This window comes from Camelina sativa, chromosome 10 (genome assembly GCF_000633955.1).
Source record: "Camelina sativa cultivar DH55 chromosome 10, Cs, whole genome shotgun sequence".
Taxonomy (NCBI): Eukaryota; Viridiplantae; Streptophyta; class Magnoliopsida; order Brassicales; family Brassicaceae; genus Camelina; species Camelina sativa.
Genome location: NC_025694.1, coordinates 17,123,031 through 17,137,243, shown reverse-complemented (window position 1 = coordinate 17,137,243; position 14,213 = coordinate 17,123,031). Strand labels below are relative to the sequence as shown.

Below are 14,213 nucleotides of genomic sequence, written 5' to 3'. Positions count from 1 at the left end.
AATAACAGGTTCCTATTCTCTCTGCGACTCTCCTGCACAAACATAACAACGCACAACAATTAAAAGATAAACTACACAGTCTACACTATGAAGATAAATAAACAATCTTCAAATAAACATCTGTTAACTGACCGTGGCTCAAGCCCGTTTGCCTTGCTAGCATGAGTATATCAGATTCCTTTGGGTAACTATTCATGTTTACAAAAACAAATCAGCATTTTTTAATGAAGAATGTGTGTGTATAGAAGATACATAATGAATATATAATTCTTATTCAGTTAATTGCTTTAAAAAAAATATAATGACATGTTAATGTAATTAAGTGGAAAATTTATGGGTATTTATTAAAAAAGTACAACAACTCTATAATGATGACACCTCAGCTTCTTAGTGAGAGGGCTTCCCTTTTAATATATAGGGGATATTAATTATTTTTTGTAGATTCTACTTATATATTTTCAAGATAATAATTTAAAATAGTGCATTAAAAAGAATAATCTGTGAAAAGCATATACTTTGCCTCTAGTGATTTTCTCGATGCTTTTCTTGAAAATACTGTCTTTTCTCTAGATTTTTGAAAAGCATATACTTTGCCTCTAGTGATTTTCTCGATGCTGCAATTGGGAGAAGTCCTTCGTTTGGGTGGAGAAGTATCTTGTTTGGCAAAGAACTACTCACTAAAAGCTTGAAACGTGTTATAGGAAATGGGAGAAACATTCTTGTTTGGATTGACAACTGGTTATTTGATGACAGATCTAAAAGACCAGTTGGAATCCACTCTCTAGTGAACATTAAACTTCAAGTTGCTGATATTTTCAACCACAATTCTGGTGAGTGGAATGATATTCTCTTAAGCAGGTTGTTTCACCATTCAGAGATTAAAAGCATAAAGGCTATTAAACCGAGGGTTGCTTACAATGATTCGTATTGTTGGGGTGAAACTACAAATGGAGTTTATTCTGTGAGCTCGGGTTACTCTATGATGTTTAGACTGAGGAAACAAGAGCTTATTGCATCTGTAGAAGCCCGCCCATCTCGAAACCCAGTATTACTTGCCTGTTGGGATGTGCTAACTTCTCCAAAAATTTGGATCTTTATGTGGAAAGCTCTTCATGGTGCTCTTGTAGTTACCGATAGGTTGAGAACAAGAGCAATACAAGTTTTTGATGGCTGCATGATTTGTGGAGCAGAGATTGAATTAATCAATCATATTTTGTTTCTTTGTCCTTTTGCAAGACAAGTCTGGGCCCTTTCTAACATTCTTTCTCCGTTTTTGGGTTTTGGTAACTCAGAATTTGAGAATATGTATCACTTCTTTAGCCTGGAAAAAATGGAGTCTTCTTTTGATGAGCTTAAATCTGCCTTTGCGTGGATCTTGTGGCATTTATGGAAGAACCGAAATCATTTGCTCTTTGATGGTATCAGTGTGTCACCTCTTGACGTGGTACATAAAGCTTGGAATGACACATCAGAATGGTCTGCAGCTCAAAATCATGCTTCTATTATTAAGAAACCTGCCTCTATTCAGGATGAGAAGTGGAGTCCTCCTTTCAGTGGTGAACTTAAATGTAATATAGGCTTTTCATGTTCAAAAAGATTTCTTCTATCCGGAGCGTCCTGGGTGGTGAGAGATCCTATGGGTAATGTTAAGTACCACAGCAGAAGATCCTTTGTATCTGTTAACTCTGTCTTTGAAGCTAAACTTAAAAGATGGGAGTGGGCTTTGGATAGTATGAAAAGTTTGCATTTGGAAAATGTGACTTTTGGGGCATCTACTTTGGAAATTATTCAGGCTATGCATAATCCTGGTCATTGGCCTGCAATGGTAAGCTAAATTGAGCCCCTTATTCTCCAAGGTAAAGATAAACTGAACTGGTTTCTTCTTTATGAACCAACCAAATGCAACATTGCTGCAACTTTGATTGCTAACAGTGTTACTTTGGATCTGATATTGTCTTCCTATGTTGCTCGAGGGTTCCCCATTTGGTTGAAAGGTCTTTTTGAGAGAGAATAGAGGTTGCTTTCTTGTTCTTAAACATAGCAATCTTGTTCTGTCTCCTTGACTGGTTTTTTGGGTTTTGGGTTTTTTTTTATCGTTAGAGCTATATTTTGGTCTGTGGTGCTCATTGTTACATTGGGTGTTCCTGAAACTTCCCAGAAAAAAACAAAAAGAGAAGATTTTTTTTTTGTAAGCGGTGATTATATCCTTATAATCATTATTTCCTTCGGGTTGCTCTCCTTTTTTGTCTTCTTTGACTTTTCTAATCTTATCAGATAACATCTACTATTTCTTTACCTTACCTCTTTTACCTAATTTCTTCTATATATTACCATCCCTAGTTTTTCCTTTCATGTAACTCTCCTTCACTTTTCTACCTTTTCGTATGGCTGACGAACTGTGGAATGATTTACAATATATGATCCAGGGCCGAGACGACCCGGAGCTGTTTGTCCCCCATGTAGCTTATGCTGGCGTTTTAGCTAGAAACAAGTTGAGTTTGATTGGACGTCCCCTGAATACTGATGAGCAAGAGCTTAGGCGTGTGATCCATGCTCTGCCTAACTCTTGGGGTCTATCTGCTAGGGTTCATGGACGTGTGCTGGATGATAGATTTGTCCAGTTTCTGTTCAGGTCAGAGTTTGAACTAAAAGCAGTACTCACAAGGGGTCCTTGGTTGTTTAATAACTGGTTTGTTGCTCTACAACGGTGGGAAGACTTCCCGGAAAATGACTTCCTCACTTTTATTGACCTTTGGGTCCAAGTACGAGGTATCCCTTTACCTTATGTCTATGAAACAACTGTTCGTTTCATTGCTAATAATTCACTTGGAGAGGTTGTTGATTTGGACTTCAATGAAGAAACATCTACACAGATTGAGTTTTTCAGAATCAAGATCATAATTGGATTAACAGATCAGCTTAGGTTTTTTCGAAGGGTCAGATTTGAATCAGGAGAAAGGGCCATGGTTGGTTTTGAGTATGAGAAGCTTATAAGATCTGCACCAACTGTTGCCGTATCAACCATGACTCTAATCATTGTCCTTATCTTGCTCCTCCGATCTATCATGAGGAATGTTTAGAGGTTCATGTTGCTCCTGTTAGGGAAGAAGGACAGGGTTCCAATCATCACTTCGCTTCTGCATAAAATCACTCTGCTCAAAGCTCCGAATTATCCTCCTAATCTCCTATCTCACAGCCACCAAGACCTGCTAATCTTGGGCCTAATCTGGAGGAGTTTCTTGCTGCTCATCCTTTACAAAGGGGTCCTTCCTCGAGTTCAGAATCTTTAAAAGTCTCTCCAGATTCTAGAAGAGTTAAAGGAAGGACAACAAAAGGTAAATATGAAATTGGGGAAAGTTCTAAGCGCAAGAAAGGAAAACCTATTCTTATGGAGCTTGCACGAAACACTCGCCAATGTAGAAAGGAACGAGGAGTGAGGTTCTATCCGGTTAATCATGATCCTCCGTGAAAGGTTAACCGGAATCATATAATCTCAGAGTTTGAGCTGTATTCACTCTGGGATTCTCTTTTTGGTTTATGACTTTTAGTTTACTTAATTAATAATCTCCACTCTTTAGGCTAAGATTGTGGATGCTTGCCACACCTTTTGGTGTGTCTTGGGTTTGGTTTTTTGGTAAAAAATCAAGGTTGTTGAAGAAATTCATGAAGACCTCTAGATGATAGCTTTTTGAGGATATGGAGATGGTGTTTTTGTTAGGTTCGCTCATTACTCTTCCTTATGATGTATGCATTAAGATAAGGTACAATGATCTTTATTGTATGGGAGGTCTTAATGAGAAGTGATGATGCTGGGCTTTCTACGCTATCTCCTAACTAATCATGTTGTAATTTCCAGTTAGTTGGTTATCAAGTCTGTTGTAATACCTTTGACTCTCCAAAATGGTCTCTCCCATTGTTGGAAGCTGATGTACTTTGATCTGATATATAAAAGGAACTTTTTGGGAAAAAAAAAAACGCATACCCCGCTTGACATTTATATGCTTGACTTTGTGCTCATTAATTAAATCGATCAACCAGAATTTGACAATTAAACCAAACCAAACCAATATAATTATCCCCAATTATACACGATTCAGCAATATTAAATTAACCCAACGTCACCGTACGTCACCGTACGTAACCATGCATGGCACTACAAATCAACTCATGCACGTTCCATAAACGAGTTTCGGTTCTTGACTTAAATCATCTGGTTTAGTTGGTTAAGCTGCTCGGTTCAATAATCACTGCAACACAACACAACGACAGACACGAGAAAGAGTTTCGCCGTTTACCTTCCTCGACGTTTACACCCAACGACTCGTGACGGATCAGCAAGGCCGATCCACAAAGCTTCAAGCCCACAGTTGTCACGTCCTCATCTCTCAACAATCAAACAACAACAAAGCAATAGATCCATGAAGACAATATCATAAACTTAGTCCGCAAGCTACATATTAAAATAGGGTTTCCTTACCCTTAACGACATCTCCGATGGACCACGACTGCTCCGATGACAGCGGCGGTCATCCGGTGACTCATGGTTGCAACCTCTAGTCGCAAATCAACGGTGGCGGCGGTCATCCGGTGACTCATGGTTGCAACCTCTAGTCGCAACTCACGGTGGCGGCGGTGTCGACGGCAACAACCTTGTCTCACTTCTCAACGTTCTCGGATTCTTTCAAACACAACACCACGAAAGAACAACAATAACAACCACAGTGGCTCAGCTGTGTCTCTCCCACTCTCGGTGGCTGCTGGTCTGCTTTTAGGGTTTAGGCTTGCGTTTCCCTTTTGACGGCTGAAGAAAATACATCCACGATGCATATACAAACGACATGGCCTTTGTCGTTTAATCATTTTCCTTCATTTGGGTCTTTTAATGGCTACAAAAGAAACAAACTGGCCCAAATCCCAACTATAAAACCAGGATGTTACAATTGGCTTAGTGAGTGTTTATAAAATATTCATGCATTGTAATTTGTGTTTATGGTGCAGGTAAAAGCAATATGTAATCTTGAAATCAAGGCAATGAAGAGGAGGATATTCTAGGAACTCGATTGGTTGTTGTCTGACATTGCTAGGTTACTAGAGTTGGGTCATTAGAACATTGTTAGGATTGCTGGTTCTATGTTTTCATGTTGTTGATTATTGGAATTGATGTATTTGATTACTGGTTATTATTTATTGGTTAATTTATTGGTTATTGGTATTGGTTATTCTGTTGTTGGTTGTGATTGTGGTTAGGTGGCTAGTGAGTATGAGACCACTAGTTGTAGTTTTTATTATTTATTATTTATTATTTAGAAAAAAAAATGGGTCAGGTCGTTTTAACTGGGAACACACTTTCTAAGCCTTATTTTTGTGGCTTCGAAGTTTACAATGTATCAATATTCTAGAGTGCATAGATTGGCTAGTGGTCTACTCCTAAAATATATATACAGAACTTGAGAAACCCTAAAAGGCGAATATTCAAGTATCAAGGGATAAGGAAACTGCTTGCTACTCAAGCTTATACTTTCCTTATTTGATGTAGAGAATATTTTTCATATCTCCAAGTATAAGAAAACTGTTTGCTACTCAAACTTATCGTTTCCTTATTTGTTGTAGAAAATATTCTTCATATCTCCAAGTACAATCTCGTTTCTATCTTCTATGCCAAGTCAACAACCTTCTTTGACACATCATCACATCCACTCATGTCTTGCCACGTCAGCTCACACATCCATATCAGCAACTCAGGCGTCTTTGATATGAGGTAGCTTCCTGGTCGGCACAACGATTTGTTTCTCACAGCGAGTTGTTCCAGAATCTGCATTTACACTATCCGGTATAGTATGACTATTACTATCAATACATTTTCTTGTTATGTTTATATATGATAGTATATTCTTTTAATTATGTAAAATGTTTGTTAGAAGTTTTCAATTTGAAAATGTGATGGTTTTTGGATGCAGATGTCGCACTACTGGTTCATAAGGTGCGTCAAAACTGATACGAAAGGCTGGGAATCATGTGTACAGATAATTCAGGACATGAGAAAGCTATCAGTGATTGTTACAATGGTGATATCTCTAAAAAGGTACGTATACATTAAAAAACATAACCATACTAGACAGGTATGTTGTATAGTTAATTATATAATCCTATAACTATTCATGAAAAGAAGCAGACTTCATTCAATCACATTTTTGAATCAACTAAAAATGTTACTTATCTCTGATTAGAGATTTTCTTTAAAACTAATTTGTGGCCACGCAGTCAGAGTACACAAAGCATTGGTTACTTAGTGGCCAAAATCTGCAAAGCGTACAAAAGAAAGGCTGCTATCGCAAAAATTTGCAATTCCTCTGCCTTAATGCCTAAGTCGCTTAAGAGGGAACTGTCAGAGCTTCAAGTCTCGTATGCCGATAAAACTATCAATTTAATAAGTTAATTATTTAAAGTACTTACTGAACTAGGATGAATTTAAGATTTATGTTATAAGTGGAATGATAAGAAAGACGTTTTATTAAACTTTTCTAATTTACCGGTTAATATGTGAACTAATAATGGTGTAGGAGTGGAAGCTGAGTAACAAGGGTGAGAGTACTGCTCTTAGTGCTAAGCAAAGCAGAGTTTTTGGCAATTTAAATTGCCTATTTTTGGCTTTTATTGGTTTTCTTATGCGAACTGAATACAAAAGATGACGAGAGCTCCTTGCAAAGGAGATGCAAATGTTTATCCTAAGAATAAAGAAATTAGAAACCCTCTCATAATCCTAAGAATAAGGATGCAACCTTTTCAAAACAGATCAATAAAGATCCTAACAAACCCAAAACCGACATAAGTGACAAACACGTAAAAGGCCATGAAGTGTTTGTCATGCTTCGAACTCCGGATGCTATATCAAATAAGTTACACATACAAATACTGAAATAGATCTCTACTACTAGAATAGTTTTTTGGGTTTGGATTCTCTATGTTATATTTAGGGTATAGCTTTTAAGAGGTATGATTTAGTATTTGGGGTTTAGGGTTTAGAATTTAATCATTTTCTATTTATTAGAAAATGTATTTTTGAAAATGGACACTATCAAAGGATAATTTAGAAAATTGAAATAGAAAAAGAGATATTTTTGAAAAGTGAATAGAAAAAGGGGTATTTTTAAAAGTCTCCTTTTTTTTTTCTTTTTTTTAGAAACTTCGTTACGTTTTTTCTTTTTTTAGAAACCCTTGCGTTGGAACTTCGTGTCCAGTTTGGTTTCTAGGTTGGGTGTTTTTTATAATCCTCGGGATGCTTTAATTTATATGTTAATCTTATGACCTTCTGGTTTCTTCTAATTCAGTAGATAGAACACACACACAAAAACTGGCATACAATGTGATAGAGAGAACCTATGGACAAAAAGAAATTACTTTCGATCTCTAATTAATCATGTTTGGAAAATTTTTGAAGCATGGTTAAGAGGAATGCAAACTAAACGCCTTGAAGCTTGCGCTACAAGAACTTGGCCCAATCCTGTATAGTATGTCTATTACTATGAATACATTTTTTGCTATATTTATATATGATAGTATATTCTTTTATGAGATAATTGGAAAATACATACGTTTTAAAAACATAATTTGAAAAGTAGTATGTTTACTATTTACAATTGGTAAAATAGACACTCAACACTATTTGACACTGTTTTGTTTAATGCCTAAGTCGCTTAAGAGAAAGCTATCAGAACTTCAAGTCTTGTATACCGATAAAACTATCAAATTAAAATAAGTTAATTATTTAAAGTGAACTAGGATGAATTTAAACGTTATGTTATAAGTGGAATGATAAAAAAGACGTTTTATTAAACTTTTCTAATTTACCCGTTTATATGTGAACAAATAAGTTACACATACAAATACTGAAATAGATCTCTACTACTAGGACCACCTCTAAACATTGTTATTCCATGAACTACCGAACAATAATTCAACAATAATATTCTTATTCCATGAACTACCGAACAATAATTAATATCAACTCCAAAAGCGTTTTCCATCTCTACCGTACGTGGTCGTATCGTAGTTCATCTTTTTAGTACCGTAGTTCCTCGAAAACATGATCTATGTTTTGCCCCCATTCTCCATTGTATAACTCCAAGAGCTTATGTGCAGGCGTAACCCCTATTTCCCAATTATAATTAGCAAACTATAAGGTAACCGGGGGACAAAAATTAGTAAATCTTCAGCTAACCAGGAAATAACATTACCTGTTCTAACCACCTCGGCGATAGGGTTCAAGAAACCGGTTTCATTGTACCCTCTACGCTCCAAACCATCCTAAGAAATAAACGAATAACCTCAATATATATGTATATTTACATTATAAGGAGAAAGCATGGACACGTACCATTGCTAGCTTGAGGACATCTTCTGCGACATGTTTCAAAGGACCACCTCTAAACATTGTCTTTAGGCCAGCGATTGGAACCTGTTTGAAACCTAGTGAGAATTGGTAACCCGAGTGATATTTTAAACCAGGCATATAATGACAGATTACTGTGGGAGGAGGCCAAATATTTCTCGGAGGGTTTTCAGTATCCTCCGGTTCTTCAAGAGGTGCGGGACTCTCCACGCTGTCAGATTGATGGTTCATGGAAAAGTTTGGATCCTTTCCAGGGTATGGGTTGGTGGTACTGTAATGGTGAAAATTCGACGCTTCTTCTGGGCGCACGAAGTCATAGACGTGGCCCAACCCCTTTACATGCGGAGCTACAAGCCCTGATGTGGGCTATGGATTCCTTGTTGGCGGTAGGGGTCGACTGTCAAGCCTTCGAGACGGATTGTGCATAATTAATCGCGATGTTGCAGCTACCCGATGACTGGCCAGCCTTCTCAAACCTGCTGGAAGAATTCTCTTTGCTCCGATCATCTTTCCCTTCGCTTTACTTGATCAAGATCCCTCGTGAATCCAATATTAAGGCAGATTGTTTAGCCCGTTCCTCAAGATTTTTAGGTTTTGAAACTTTTTTTATAAATTCTTATCCTAATGTTTGGACAACTAATGTTTAGAGTAATCTTTTAATTTATTTAATATTTGGTTGAAAAAAAAAAAAAAAGATTTATTAAACTTTTCTAATTTACCCGTTGATATGTGAACAAATAAGTTACACATACAAATACTGAAATAGATGTCTACTACTAGCTAGGACCACGAGGCGTTTTATTATTCAACAATAATATTCTTATTCCATGAATTACCGAACAATAATTCATATCAACTCCAAAAGTGTTTTCCATCTCTACCGTACGTGGTCGTAGTTCATCTTTTTAGTACCGTAGTTCCTCGAAAACATGATCAATGTTTTGTCCCCATTCTCCATTGTACAAATCCAAGAGCTTATGTGCAGGCGTAACCCCTATTTCCCAATGATAATTAGCAAACGATAAGGTACCCGGGGAACAAAAATTAGTAAATCTTCAGCTAACCAGGAAATAACATTACCTGTTCTAACCACCTCGGCGATAGGGTTCAAGAAACCGGTTTCATTGTACCCTCTACGCTCCAAACCATCCTAAGAAATAAACGAATAACCTCAATATATATGTATATTTACATTATAAGGAGAAAGCATGGACACGTACCATTGCTAGCTTGAGGACATCTTCTGCGACATGTTTCAAAGGACCACCTCTAAACATTGTCTTTAGGCCAGCGATTGGAACCTGTTTGAAACCTAGTGAGAATTGGTTTACACGAGAATATTTCGTAAAGTTTATTAAAAATAAAGAAATATCTTGTCAGTTTACATGTGTTCTAAGCATCTCTCTTTCTTCAAGATTCCAGTCAACTATCATATCAAGAACAGTTTGAAGAGACTTCTCATCGTAGAGCAAACCCACCTGACGTTCAAACATATTCGAAATAAACCAGTGAATCAAATTTGATTTATTTCTTTATACAAGATAATGTAATTACCCAAAAAGCTGGTAGGGCACATAACATCGGCCAAGGACCTCCATCAGCACCTCTCATCTCCAAGAATTTCTTTAACCGGACCTGATAGTGTTATTACAAAAGATAATTATAAGAAAAAATGACTCTGAACCACAACAATCAATAGGGAAGTTTAATTAATGGCGTGGTTAAAACAGAGTATTTTACCTCTGGCCATATTGTTCCTAAATGAATTTCCCAGTCGTTAATAGTGGGTTGTTCATTTGAGAGATGAGAAATTTTTCCGGACAAGAAATCCTGAAAAGTAAAAAGCAAAAAATAAAAAATGGTCGGATCATAACCTGACGTAAGAAGATTGCAAAAAGTTAGAAATTTAAGATTTCTTTTATAAAGAAGATGTAGACCCGAAATGTCATTCCTCTACAGTTGAGATAGCTTTTGTTTCGATTTAAGAAGTACATCGGAAGGTCAAGTGCATATTCGACGTACCGCTCAAACCTATATCAACATATTGAATGTTAAACATATATATTTTTAAGGACAAAGATCGATCATAGAGTTAGAAGAAACATTTTATACTCACCCGAATGAGTCATCGAAAACAAAAGGTAGCATCCCTGTGCGGGCTTTATCGGTATCTATGTATAAATGACTGTCACATCATGTTGATAGATGAGAAAATTATACTAAGAAATGGAGAAAATTATACTGTAACAACAAGTAGTAATGTATAAATTAACCTCCTAAAACTTAAACACCCTGTTGGTTTTCCATTACTAAAAGGGGAATTTGCGAAGAGAGCAGTCGCCATCTGTTTGATAACAAAATAACAACAAAGTGAGAAAAAATTTTGGTTATGAATTCAAAAACCACTAACATTAAAAGAGGGCATCAATCATCTCACAGGTTGCAAAGCTAGACTAGCACGAAACTTCCTGATCATATCGGTTTCCGAACTATAGTCTAGATTGACCTGAACCGTACACGTTCTCATCATCACGTCAGGTCCTGATGAGCTAGCTCTTCCTAAGTACTCTCTTACAAAGTCAAACTTTCTCTGCACATGTAAAATACTTTGACTCATCAGATAATTTGCTAATGTAAGATACGTACATCAAGTAATATATGAGAGTATATGTTTGTAGAGGAAGGAACCTTGGGCACAATGGTTGCATCCTCAAAACTAGATTTTGGTTCATAGCCAATTCCTAGGAAACCAATTTCCAATTCTTCAGCAACAGTTTTCACCTGGTAAAGATGTGAATGGAGCTCATCACAAGTTTGGTGCAATGTCTTTAGAGGTGCTCCACTAAGCTCTAGCTGACCTCCTGGTTCCAGTGATATGCTTTGCATTCCCTGTAGTAATCAAAGCCAAACAGAAAAATCTGAAATTTCGTTTTCATAATTGGATATTTATTTATTAAAACAAGAGAAGAGAGTATTTACCTGTTTTAAGCCAATAATTTTGTCATTCTCCATAACCTTATCCCACTCAAATCTCTCAGCAATGCCACTAAGCAAAGCAGCTACTTGTTCATATTTCATAGGGCACAAAGTCTTGACCTCGAAACCCAATTTCTCGTTTTCTGTACCTATTCTGTATCCAAGAGATAAAACGATACAAAAATGAGTTAGAACAAATAAGTAGTTTGAGAGAACATACGAGATGATGATACTAATTAGTGGTACCTCCACATTTCCTTTGGTTTGCATCCAGAAGCAAAAAAGGCAATGAGATCTTCTTTAGTCAATGGCTTCTCAATTGCAGAAGAAGTGTTTGCGATTGCCTTTCTCCCTTGATTGTATACAACTATCTTGCTTCTTTTACAAGCAAGAGATCTCTTAGGTGAGAAGTTAACTTGGCTTTTCAAAGCACCCAAGTTTATTACAGCACCAACCCCATAAGGCGAGAGTGAGAGCGCCATGGGTTATTTCTAGCAGCACCAATATTATATAACCCATATATCTATTATTAGTCATCTGTGTCTTCACATAAAATTGGTCTTGTTATATAAAGGAAAAGAATACGTGTAGGTACTATTTTTCTGTCTATATTTTTAAATTCTTAATGGTTAATATATATATATTTTTTAAAAGAGTACGTGTAGGTACTATTTTTCTGTCTATATTTTTAAATTCTTAATGCTAAAAGCTGCACACTTGTTTGCCTATTTGTATGCATGGTTCGTTTAGGTGTCGCTGTGACACTCCGACAGCGACTTAAAAAATTGGAATGTCACCGTTGTTATGTATCGCTAGCGACTAACTACCAAAAATGACATCATTTTTGACTACGGGAATGAAATCAGTATGATTGATGAATATAAAACAAAAAAATATCAAAACAAAAAAATTATACATAGAATAACGGACCTATATTTGGATTTTACAAATTAAATATTGAACAAAAGAAATTTGTTTGCCTGGTTCGTCTAGGTGACTTAAAAACTTCTCCGCAAATTGGATGTGACTGTTATTATTATGTATCGCTAGCGACTAAAGACTGAAGATGACATCATTTTTGACTACGAGAATGAAATCAGTATGATTGATGAAGAAAAACAAAAAGAGATTAAAAAAAAATTATACATAGAATAATAATTATTAAAAAAATTAGTGTAGCATAATTGTCGGTACAAACCATATTAAGTTATTAACTAATTTAGTCTCTACTACCTTGAAAAATTTAAAGGTATCCTTTATTGTATTTATAATTTTATTAATTTTTTCTTAATCAAAAAATTATAATTACAAATAAATATTTTTATTATTTATTTGTGTCAATAACTCAATACTGAATTCTGACATACTCACATACAATGTACTAAAAATATGATGGTTAATTAATTATTATGTTAGCACCATATCATATGTTAATTGGTATATATAGATATGACATGTATATAATTAATGTAGTTTAGTATATTTATTAACTTGACATGTATGATCATGCCATGACTTATACTTGATGTCATGTAGGTATATATAATTTTCTTTTATACCAAAAAAACAATATATATATATATGTATATATAATTTTCTTGTAAGAAAATTAATCCTCCAAAAGTATGTGAAGACTGTTCCGGAAACATTGAAAGCATACATGAAGAGACAACAAAGACGACGAAGGAGCATTTAAGAAAACAAAAAATAACGAGATGAAGAAGGAGAGTAACCTGAATTTTGTCAAACGGAGGAGGCTTTGGCCGCTTTGCTTGCAGAGTTAGTAGAAGTATTGGTAGCTGTCTTGTGTCCATTTATACACCCACACGCTGTCCGGAAAGGCGTTGTTACTTTTCAGTTATTGCTCTGATTAAACTTATTATTATACTTAACATAAAAAACCTTAATGACGATGTTTGCCGATACCACGTGAATCACGCCACTATGTACGTAATTAAATCATTATACTAACAAATAAACAGACATTTTATAATTATGTACGTGAATTGTATGGATTATATCGGTTTCCTCGTTCCCTTATTAGTTTTGACATTTTATAATTAGACTGGAAAAAGAAAAAACATAAAAATCAATAATTTTTATTCAAATTTCTTAAAGCATTGTATTTTTTGTTTTCAAAATATAAGATATTTTAGCGGAAAGTACGCATAATAAAAAACATATACTTTTAAAAAGTTTAATCTATCATAAACAAGACAATTAGTATGACCTAATTCAATTATTTGATAGTATATGGTAAAAAGATAACAATTTAACAACTGTGGTCTTTTATTTTTTAAAATATTCTTTGTAGAGATAAATTTTGTTGTGAAAATATTTATAAGAAATGAGATAGTTTATCTCAGCTACATTAGTATAATAATTTTTATAATAGTTTTTGGGATACACGTATCGAGTTATTTTGGAGGATTAACATGTTTTTTAAAAACAAAACAAGTTGCTGTCGTTTTGGTCTTTTGAATTTCATATGACTTGTCTATTATAAACTAGTAATACATATAGTTGCGTAGCATAAGATTATTACACAATTTACGATTAAGTTAAATAATGTACACGTTTTAACAGTTGAAAAAGTGTTAAAAGTTAACCAACATATAGAGATAGACCGACGCGAGTTAATTCTCACAGTAGTTCTTTATTGCTAAATGCTAACCTTTCTGACGTTTTGCCAAAACCACGTGAGACGTGAATGACCGACCGTACACTGCATGAATCAATTATTGTAGGATTGAAAGAGAAAACATTTTCCGACAAAAAAAAAAAGAGAAAACATTTAAAACACTTTTCCAATTTTCTTAAAAACTGTTATATTCATTATCTCTAAATA

General features: G+C 35.2%; 2 protein-coding genes and 1 pseudogene across 3 annotated transcripts; 1 reads left to right on the top strand and 2 right to left on the bottom strand.

The window, feature by feature from the left end:
• On the top strand, positions 2,385-3,213 carry LOC104720444 (annotated as a pseudogene).
• On the bottom strand, positions 7,900-8,955 carry LOC104719166 (glutamate--cysteine ligase, chloroplastic-like). The gene is made up of 3 exons (XM_010437027.2): positions 8,375-8,955; positions 8,235-8,304; positions 7,900-8,148 (listed from the first exon to the last, which is right to left on the bottom strand). The coding sequence occupies exons 1-3, from the start codon at positions 8,618-8,620 to the stop codon at positions 8,060-8,062; spliced, it is 405 nt and encodes a 134-aa protein (XP_010435329.1). The 5' UTR covers positions 8,621-8,955; the 3' UTR covers positions 7,900-8,059.
• Positions 9,070-13,152, bottom strand: LOC104719167 (glutamate--cysteine ligase, chloroplastic-like). Of its 2 annotated transcripts, XM_010437029.2 has the most exons (14): positions 13,099-13,152; positions 11,612-11,856; positions 11,369-11,519; positions 11,078-11,278; positions 10,827-10,979; positions 10,663-10,733; positions 10,506-10,574; positions 10,327-10,420; positions 10,130-10,219; positions 9,944-10,024; positions 9,775-9,867; positions 9,610-9,690; positions 9,470-9,539; positions 9,070-9,383 (listed from the first exon to the last, which is right to left on the bottom strand). In XM_010437029.2, the coding sequence occupies exons 2-14, from the start codon at positions 11,845-11,847 to the stop codon at positions 9,295-9,297; spliced, it is 1,479 nt and encodes a 492-aa protein (XP_010435331.1). In that variant the 5' UTR covers positions 11,848-11,856; positions 13,099-13,152; the 3' UTR covers positions 9,070-9,294. The 2 variants fall into 2 exon arrangements, with proteins under 2 accessions (XP_010435331.1, XP_010435330.1); XM_010437028.2 differs by lacking the exon at positions 13,099-13,152 and having other exon boundaries at positions 11,612-11,908.